Source organism: Mus caroli, chromosome 2 (assembly GCF_900094665.2).
Source record: "Mus caroli chromosome 2, CAROLI_EIJ_v1.1, whole genome shotgun sequence".
In the NCBI taxonomy this organism is placed as follows: Eukaryota; Metazoa; Chordata; class Mammalia; order Rodentia; family Muridae; genus Mus; species Mus caroli.
In genome coordinates, this window is record NC_034571.1 from 124,859,775 (window position 1) to 124,870,160 (window position 10,386).

At 43.6% G+C, this 10,386-nt stretch overlaps 1 protein-coding gene and 1 pseudogene across 7 annotated transcripts in view; one reads left to right on the top strand and one right to left on the bottom strand.

Annotated features, from left to right (window-relative positions):
• The window catches only part of Slc23a2 (solute carrier family 23 member 2), a 90,758-nt gene that overhangs the window by 40,506 nt on the left and 39,866 nt on the right, over positions 1-10,386 (bottom strand). For 5 of the 7 annotated variants that reach the window (XM_029472175.1, XM_021184093.1, XM_029472180.1 and 2 more), the window contains exons 2-3: positions 8,065-8,319; positions 871-969 (exon numbers count right to left, since the gene is read on the bottom strand). In XM_029472175.1, coding sequence (XP_029328035.1) covers positions 871-969; positions 8,065-8,172 — 207 coding nt within the window. In that variant the 5' untranslated portion in view covers positions 8,173-8,319. Of the gene's footprint in view, positions 1-870; positions 970-8,064; positions 8,320-9,850; positions 10,037-10,386 lie in introns of those variants that run through there. The other 2 variants (XM_029472178.1, XM_029472182.1) reach the window with 2 other exon arrangements.
• The window catches only part of LOC110310925, a 6,119-nt pseudogene continuing 2,166 nt past the window's right edge, over positions 6,434-10,386 (top strand).

The window sequence follows — 10,386 nt, forward strand, 5'->3', positions numbered from 1 at the left end:
CTAAGATACCATGGACCTTTAAAACATAGATTTTAGATAACACTGGAAGCTGGGGTAGAGGACTGTAAACAAAGTCCACTTTAGCCAAAACAGACAGACAGACATACAAACAAAGGCACAGACACAAAGATCTGAACTCTTGAAATGCATTGTGGGACCCTGCTTGCCCCTGCCCCCTTTCTGTTTTCTGGGTCAGGATATGAGCATTGGTTCTTATGTGCCATGAGACTCTCTGGGGCGATGTCAACTAGGGTTGCCTATCTTCTCCTTCCAGACCTTTTAAGCCAGAATAGAACTCTCTTTACTTCATTTCATTATAGTCATACAAAACAAAAAAAGTACACAAACACAGTCATTCAAATTTTATTTAAAAAACAATGAATAAGCACACACAAATATACATGTATGTATGTGTACATATGTAAATGCAAATCTATCTCTATAATCACATACATACATACATACACACATGAATGTATGCATGCATGGACCATGCTTTAGAATGCCACACTGGTAGCTGGCAGTTTTGATTTCAGATATCCACCTTAGGTACACTTACCTTATATTTTTATTCCTATTTAATAGGTGAAAAGCTGATACCCAGAGAGTCATGGTAATTCCTTAGAGTCTGAGTCACCTCTGTAATCAGACTTGACTTTTGGTCCTCAAGCTCTTTCCCACTGTTCTCAAACATTCTGGCCAAGGCTTTTACAAATACCTAGATAATGACTCTTAAGAGCTTTTAACCTTAATTGCTACTAAGACAATTAAAACCTAGTAATTATGACTCTTCCATTACAAAACAAACATACAGACCCCCAAAGCCCTGCAGAAACAGGGCCGGGCAGTGGGAAGGGGTAGCATGGGTACCTTCTCTGCAATGCCGTTCTCTGTGGTGTAGATTGCCATGAGCTCCGTGTCCTCGTTGTCCTGCTCTCCGCTGGATGTGGCCCCACCATTGATCACCACCTAAAGAGAAAGGCTACGGTGAGAAGGGGTTTCAGCGCTTGCCATTCTGCTGTAGGGAAATATGGTTTTTCTAAATGGCCTCCCATAATTCTTAAGAGAGCCCTAAACTGCATATTACATATTGCAGTGGCAAACTTTGTTTTCTTAAATGAAATAGATGTGTATAGGCTACTTTAAATGGAGAAGTGTGGAGCTTCCCATAGGAAGCTGGAGCTGGGTAAGCCAGAGCCCCCCAGGAAAGACAGAAATGGAACATTCCAAAGAAACTTCTAGCCATAGAATCCTCAACACTCTCCAGGGCAAGGGAAGTGACCCATGAGCCAGGGTTGCGATGTAGGTGACCGGGCTGCTGCTGAGTGGTAGTGTCTACACTGCTTTGGTTAGGATCACTTCCTCAGGAACCAAGGTAGCTAGCTGCCTGTCTGCTCTCGAAAGAGGAAGTGTGGCAGTCAGAAGACTATAACTAAGCAGCCTGCTGTGCGCGCGCAGCTGCTTAGACACTGGGAAGCAGGAGAGCCCACCCATCTTGGAATCTATTCAAAGGAGGCCTAGCCTTATGCTGTGCATCCTCTGGTGAGGAACAACATGATTTATCTGGTTAGAAACAAGAAACAAAGTATTTTCATTCCTTCATCAAATGGTTCCGTTCCTAGGGATCTCTTCTAAAGATGCAATACTGAAAGTAAAAGAGGCTTTAACTCCAAGAAAACAAGCACTTTTTAGGTGTAACAATAAATAACTAGCCATAAGCTAGTTACACTCAGATACTAGAAGAAAAATGGACATTTATGTGTATTTAAGTTTGTAGGTGCCAGGGGAGACCAGAAGAGGGCGTCAGATCCTCTGACTCTCAAGTTGCAGGCAGTTATGAGTCCCCTAACCCAGCTTGGGTACTGCTGGGAACTGAACCCAGGCCTCTGACAACTGTTCTTAACTGCTAAGCCATCTTTCTAGTCCCAGGAGAGTGATTCTTACTGATATGTTAACATCAAGGAAAACCACCTATAGCTTAGCTACAAGTGGCAACAGCAGAATTACATTTTGTTTGTTTATTTGGGGGACAAGTTCTTGCTCTATAGCCCAGGCTATCCTGAAGCTCGGGATACCCCTGCTTCAGCCTCCCAAGGCTGGCAGTGCGGATGCTGCCACTGTACTGCCTCCAAATAGTTTTTAAAAACACAGAATAGAGGCAACCAGAGCTACAGAGTGAGATCCTACTCAGGAAGAGAGAGAAAGAGAGAGAGAGAGAGAGAGTTAGTTCATAAATCAATTAGTACAGATTGTACTGGTTAGAAGTATATCATTGTAATAAAAATTCCATATATAGGAATAGAGAGATAGCTCAGTGATTACAAACAGTGGCTGCAGAGGACCAAGGTTCAACTCCCAGCATCCATACGGGAGGATCTCACAACCATCTTATGTAGGTAGCTCCAGTTCCAGGAGATCTACAAAAGGAAACCCTACCTCAAACACCACAACCACAACAACCAAACGTAGATTAGCAAAAGATAAAAACACAGTTTACATTTCAGCACTGTAAAACAGAAACACTGATGACAGTCTAAGAGAAACTATAGGTGTAATACAGAGAAAGGAGGACTGAATCAACAATTTATAAAGAGCACCCCCAAATCAACAGGGGGAGAGGGAGAGACCCATGCAGGATCCAGCATGAATAAAACAGGGCTTCAGAGTCCTACTCCTAGCTGAGAAACACGAGCAGCTGATGGCTGTTGAGAAAGGGAAATCAATTTTCTCTAGTGGTCTGGCCGCTTGTGGTTGCCTAGGAACCAGTTGATGGCTCTCCACCTGGGTGTTGAGACCTCTTTGGGAGCAGAATGACCCTTTCATAGTGATTGCATGTAAGACATCCTGCGTATCAGGTATTTATTTATACTATGATTCATAACAGTAGCAAAACTACAGTTATGAAGTAGCAACAAAATCATGTTCTAGTTGGGGTCACCACACCGTGGGGAACCATGTAGAAGGGTCAGGGGTTAGGAAGGTTGAGAAGCACAGCTCTACACCCATGCACATACTTACAGCAGCACTAACTGAACTCTGTTCCACAGGAAGAAGAGCATGGGATAAAATTAGAAGGAAGAATGGGAAAGTCTGGGAGAACTAAGAGGTGGTCAGGAAGCTGAATACGATCAAAATACATTGTATACTTGTATAAAATTCTCATCAAATACACAAAGAAAAACAAGCATACTGCTGAGTTCAAGACTAGCTGGGCTACAAAGCAGGAGGCAGTCTAAAGAAAAAGGAGGATGAGAGGCAGAGGGAGGAGAGAGGAGAGAAAAGAAACTGAAGTTCACACGTTGGCAAAGGAAAAAGTCCAAGTAATACTATGTAAAGTATAATAATAATAGTATTAGCACACAAAGCCAAGAGCTCCCCAGCTATCCATATGGTTGGCAAAAGATCCAGAAACAATAAACTTTGGGTCAAGGACAGCAACAGCACAACTTTTAATCTCCACTCTTCACACTCCCTGAACATTCAGACCTGCTGACTCAACATGTGCATCGTCTTCACATTGCCTTTAAAGCAAAGAACAATGACAGCTTACTTCCATATAGTGACCGTGGCTGTTAATCAAAGGACAACGACACCTTACTCCCATCTAGTGACCGTGGTTGTTGGTCAAAAGGTCATTTTGCCCTCCTTTTCCTTTTACACACTTGGTAGTTTCCTATAACGAACACAAGTTCTTTCTCCAAGAGGGAGTCATTAAAAAGACTAAATAGCTAACTAAGCAACAGCGGGTATAAAGTTCCTTGGCCTGAGGAATTCTGGAGAGATTTCTAATCCACTGACTTTTGTAGCAGCAAAAAATTAAATTTCTCATTTGTAAGCACGTAGACCCAAGTCTAAGTTTAAAAGCATGCTAGAGATCTGAATAGGGCTCTAATTTAACATGCTCTAAAGGAGATGGATTTTCTTATATTACTTAGCAAAGGTCTGCTTTTAAAACTATTTCTGTCCAAGTACAATGGTGCATACCTATAATCCTAGCTCTCAGAGGCTGAGGCAGGAGGATTATGGGTCTAGGGCCAACCTGGACCAGAACAAGACCCTACCTCAAAAACCAGACCAAAATAAACAGAAAAACACACAGAATTCTAATCACACTACAGCTTCTTACACGAACACTGGGTATGTGACATTGGTTGTCTGTGGTAGCTGCAGCAAGACCCACGTTCCCAGCCCAATTCAAGTTTGCACTTGAAGCTACAGCATTCCACGTTGCATCACTCAGCGGCCCGGGAAGCCAGGAGAACACATGGGCAGGATGAATTTCCTAACACAAAACAACTGGAGTAGAGTAACTCATGAACTAAGGCTGCTCTGCTTTGTGGGTAAATGTACCTTTGGGGGAACACAGGTGTTTTGGAACTAGGAGGAGGTAGTAGTTACATAACAGAGTGTGTGTGTGTGTGTGTATGTATGTATGTGTGTGTGTGTGTATATATATATATGTGTGTGTGTGTGTATATGTATGTATGTATATATATATATATATATATATATATATATATAATGTCTCTGACAACTCTATTCCAAATTTTATGTTATATACACTATACCTCAAAAACAAATTTTTTGAGATAGGTTCAAAATGTAGCCCAAGCTAGCCTTACACTCCAGAGCTTCTCTAGCCTTGGCCTTCTGAATCCTGGACTACAACCAAGTAGCACCACTGTAGCCAATCTCACTAAACTCTAAATTTTAAAAGGGTTCCAAATACAGATTTTGGCAAAAGTTCACAATTCCAACTGTCCTCCTGACTCTGTCTATTCATATTCACACAACAGATGCTCCTTGGGCTACACAAAAGCTCAGATGCTTATTTCAACGATCCTAGCTATGTCCCGGGCAAATAAGACTCAATCCTGATACTCTACAGGATACCCATCGAGGGTGAGCACTGGTGTCAAGCTAGGAAATTCCAGCTTAACCCAAGAGGCCTTGGGGAGCCAGGAAGGGGGCCAAGCACAGACACTGAAATGCTTTTTAATCTTTCTAAGATTTGATTTTGATCTGCACTAATAACGTGGCTTGTAGGGTGGTTGAGGAAGTGGCTCTGAGCAGAGCTAATGTTGAGCTGATGTGGGCAGTGAGGTGCTGCCGGATGAAGACAGTCTTGCAGGGGTAGGGTTGGGCTTCTGGGCATACCGGTTCCACATCACTGAGATGAGAGACACAAAACATTTTAAGTTCAGTCCCTAGCACCCACACGGTCTTGTACCAGGGGATCCAGGCACTGCCTATATGTGATTCACAGACATATATTCAGGCAAAGCATCCATCCATACAAAATACAGGTTAAAGAAAAGAAGGAAAATGGCTGTGCTTCTGACCCAGCTTCAAGAGGCTGTGTCTAGTGTTTTGCCTGAAGAGTCTGGGAGCTGTGGAGAACAGCACCTGGGGAGAGACCTAGCTAAGCTGGCTTTCACAGCCAATCCACTCATTAATCTATTAATTGCATTCACAAACAGATTATCTATTCAAAAGGGCAGAGCTCTAGTCTTCTCTTCAAAATCCTACTTGGTACCATCTCTTCATATTTCCTAATGGGGATTACATTTCAAAATGAGGTTTAGAGGAACCAGACCACACCGAGGCCACAGCATGCAGCTCTAAGCCAGTGCTTGTAAGCCTCTTTGTAGAGAAGATGTGGAAATTCATGACCCAAGGGCTTGGTAAGTGCCAGACACATTAGTCATCCTTATTGCCATCCACCCCTCTCTATGTAAAGCTGGACGCAGCCTACAGTTTCACTATGAGCCAGGGACAGCCATGTCACAAGTAGCATTAAAGGACCAGGTGAGATACAACCCAACAGGAATCCCCAGAGGAGACCCAGCGGAGAGGAGCAAGAACCTGTGAACTCTTGCTGAGTACCAGCTACTGCAGCGCACTTTGTTAGAATGTGGCCATTAGGGTGTCGCAGAAGGCTCTATAGGACTGTAAGAACAGAGGCTTTAAGACAGGAATCCCCAGTGCTAGAGCTCCCCAGTCCTGAGGAGCTACTGGCTTTTGATGGCTACAGGGAGACGGAGTCAGTTTCCTTATGATGTGAGTCACGGGTGGTCAACCACACAGCAGGGCAGTCAACTCCCAAGACAAGCTGGGCAACACAAACTTGATTCAGTGGGAAAAGAAAACAAAAGAGAAATCTCAGAGTTGGGTAGCAAGGGGTAAGAGGATTTTGCAGGGGGTGGGGGGCAGGGGAGATGAGTATGTTCAAATTACATTTGTATAAAATTCTCAAAGAACCATCAGCCAGTTTCAGGTAGCTAATGTATGTTAGATCTGAACTACATCTCCTAACAGTACAGTTTTGGAGAGAAAATGAAGACTCTCTCCAGAACACAGTAAGCACTGGAATGGTTTTAAAAACATTAATAGATATTGAACTCGAGTTGGAAGAGGCGAGTCAGGTCTCAAAATGGAGGGCCATGATCCACAGGAACCAGAGCAGCTGAGGAAGCTGTTTATTGGTGGTCTGAGCTTTGAAACCACAGATAGCTTAAGAGAACATTTTGAGAAATGGGGCACACTTACAGGCTGTGTGGTAATGAGAGATCCCCAAACAAAACGTTCCAGAGGCTTTGGTTTTGTGACCTACTCTTGTGTTGAAGAGGTGGATGCTGCAATGTGTGCTCGGCCACACAAGGATGATGGACGTGTGGTGGAACCAAAGAGAGCCGTTTCTAGAGAGGATTCTGTAAAGCCTGGTGCCCATTTAACGGTGAAGAAAATTTTTGTTGGAGGTATTAAAGAGGATACGGAAGAATATAACCTGAGAGACGACTTTGAAAAGTACGGCAAGATTGAAACCATAGAGGTTATGGAAGACAGGCAGAGTGGGAAAAAGAGAGGATTTGCTTTTGTAACTTTTGATATCATGACACAGTTGATAACATTGTTGTTCAGAAATACAACACTATTAACGGGCATAATTGTGAAGTGAAAAAGACCCTTTCTAAACAAGAGATGCAGTCTGCTGGATCACAGAGAGGTCGTGAAGGTGGATCTGGCAGCTTTATGGCTCATGGAGGAAACTTTGGTCGTGGAGGAAACTTTGGTGGAAGAGGTGGCTATGGTGGTGGAGGTGGTGGCAGCAGAGGTAGTTATGGAGGTGGTGATGGTGGATATAATGGATTTGGAGGTGATGGTGGCAACTATGGTGGTGGTCCTGGTCCAGTAGTAGAGGAGGTTATGGAGGTGGTGGACCAGGCTATGGAAACCAGGGCGGTGGATGTGGTGGTGGAGGAGGAGGCTATGATGGTTACGATGAAGGAGGAAATTTTGGTGGAAGTAACTATGGTGATGGTGGGAACTATAATGACTTTGGAAATTATAGTGGACAGCAACAATCAAATTATGGACCCATGAAAGGGGGCAGTTTTGGTGGAAGAAGCTCAGGCAGTCCCTATGGTGGTGGCTATGGATCTGGAGGTGGAAGTGGTGGATATGGTAGCAGAAGGTTTAAAAATAAAACAGTTCTTAGCAGGAGAGAGAGTGAGGAGTTGTCAGGAAAGCTGCAGGTTACTTTGAGACAGTCGTCCCAAATGCATTAGAGGAACTGTAAAAATCTGCCACAGAAGGAATGATGATCCACAGTCAGAAAAGTTACTGCAGCTTAAACAGGAAATCCTTCTTGTTCCGGACTGTCATAGCCACAGTTTGCAAAAAGTGCAGCTATTGATTAATACAATGTAGTGTCAATTAGATGTACATTCCTGAGGTGTTTTATCTGTTGTAGCTTTGTCTTTTTCTTTTTCTTTTCATTACATCAGGTATATTGCCCTGAAAATTGTGGTAGTGGTACCAGGAATAAAAAATTAAGGAATTTAAAAAACAAACAAAACAAAACAAAAAAACCATTAATAGCAGTGTGTACTTCCTTCCTGGGTTAACTCAAGCAGGTCCCCTGAGGCTATCTAAGAGTACAGCCAATATAACATCATGAGAGACAGTTGATTTTCAATGCCACAATGTTCACTGAAAACACAAGTGTTAACATGTGTCCTACGTATACTCCAGAGAAGAACTGCAGGCAGGAAACACTCTTACCGGGAGAGTAAAGAAATTCGAGTGTTTCGCCTCCTCTTCATATTTGCCTTCCGTGGAGCCCCCAGCCTCCACTGATTTGGATGCCGTGTTCTTGCCGATACCCATCATCAAGGAAGGCTGAGCAACCTACACAGCGGTTGGCCTGGAGTGGTTACAGGGAAGGCTTAGTCAAGCCAGGAATTTAAGACCAGAGGCAGCTCGTCAGCACCTGGAACACTGGAGTCTTAGATGGCGGTTACTGTCACCTCCTATCACCTGCAAAAGACAGTGCAACAGTCATGAGACTTAGGCAGGTACAAGTTGTACCCAAACAGCTGACAAGACACCAATGCTTTTCAGGAACCCACCCCCTTTACTATAGTCAGTTACCATTCCCCTGGAGAAAGAAGGAAAATGGTATGTCAAAATATTAGAATTCTAGGAAGAAAAAAAAAAACAAAACAGCTAAGGTATTCCTATAATGTGCATTAACCCTGAGCTTCCAGATAGACCATTTCCATTGATGGAAGCGTTCTCTACCTGCCCTGTCCAGCTAATATATGTAGGCATCTGGCACTTAAAAAGTGGCTTGTGTCAATGCAGAAATGAATTTTAATTAAAATTTAAGACAACGCAGATATAGCCAATTTTTCACAAATAAAAGGTGACTTAAATAATTCTAAATCCTCTACCTATGCTATGGAAGGCAGAAGGCATTCAACATCTAATAAAAGATAAAAATAACCTACATGGCTATGTAGACTTCAAACAAAACAAGAGCATGCGTTCTCAGTTTGTAAGAATGCCACAAAATGGGAGTCAGAGCAGTCATGCTTAACTAGGTAACATAAACGCACTTCAGAAGAAACCCAGGGCCTCCCTCTAATACCTAAAGAGAAGGTACACAAGGCGTGCGTGGGAAGAGAGAGGTCACCACTACTAAATCCGAGATGGATATGACAAGGCTGAAGAATCCAAGAGATGGAATTATTCAACAAAGAAATACCCAATATCCCAAACTTAAAAAAAAAAAGAAAAGAAAAGAAAAGAAAAATTCAAAAGCAGAAAGATCTTGCAACAAATAGGTAGACAACACTTCAAAAGAGAAAAAAATTAAAACAATTTCAAACCACGAAACATAACCTGGACAATACAGCTAATCCACCGGGGATTAACAAACATGTGAAAAACCTGTCTTCAAAAATGAGAACGCACAAAGCATACAAGCAAGGGCTGGCACACGTACAACACAACAAGCCCCGGTGTGCCCGGCTCTATATGAAGCAAGACTGACATGAGTGGGCAGGGTGGGAGGGGCAGAGCACACTCAGGGTGCTTCCTATTACAGCAAGCATCTTCCCTCCAAGAAGGAAAGTCTAACCAAACTAAAGGGTGTGTAAGAATCAAGTAGGAAACTTTCTTTTTAAAGACTTCTCCATTTGGGGTAGTTAAGCAAAGGCACATGACAGCTGATCACAGTCACAAGAGCAGAAAGGGAAAAGAAGACACAGCAGCCGGCAGGCATGCCACACTACAGTCTTATTTTTTTAATCCCCTAAATTCTAAATTTTATGTCTATAGGTGTTCTGCCTTCCTGTAAGCCTGTGTTGTGAGCATGCCTGGTGCCGGGAGCACCAGATCCCCTGGGACTGCAGTTACAAATGCTTGTTAGCCTCCATGTAGGTGCTGGGAGAGAAGGTAGCATTGTTAACCACTGAGCCATCTCCCAGACTCCAAACTGCATTCTTGAACAGAGAGAATCCGAGACACCCATCACACCTTCCCGGAGTGAAAAATGATCACTTACACTCTTACCGTAGCCACATCTACTTAAAATAGTTCTCCACAAGGCCAATTGTGAGCTCCAATGGCAATATTTGTATTTGGCCGCGAGTGGGAGAGAGCTGATTATTCAGGAGGAGAAGGCAGTGCTGGCCATCACCCTCCAATTCGCAGACCACACTCTGTGGAAGGCTTTGGGTTACAGGAACAACAAATGAATGTGGTGTGTATGCATGGCTCACAGGGACAGCCACAGGGTCAGATACCGTGTACTAACACAAGATCAATGACCTCACCCGCACAGGGAGTTGTTTTGCATGGGAAATGCCAAGGTCTGGGGGAAATGCAAAGGTGAAAGGACACAAAAGGGGGAAGGGACAAAGGCAGAGGAAAGTTTAGGGACTGTTTAAATTTCTGATAACACAGGACCAGAGGGATGGCTGAGAGGAGAGGTTAAGAGTGCATACTGGGCCGGGCGTGGTGGCGCACGCCTTTAATCCCAGCACTCGGGAGGCAGAGGCAGGCGGATTTCTGAGTTCGAGGCCAGCCTGGTCTACAAAG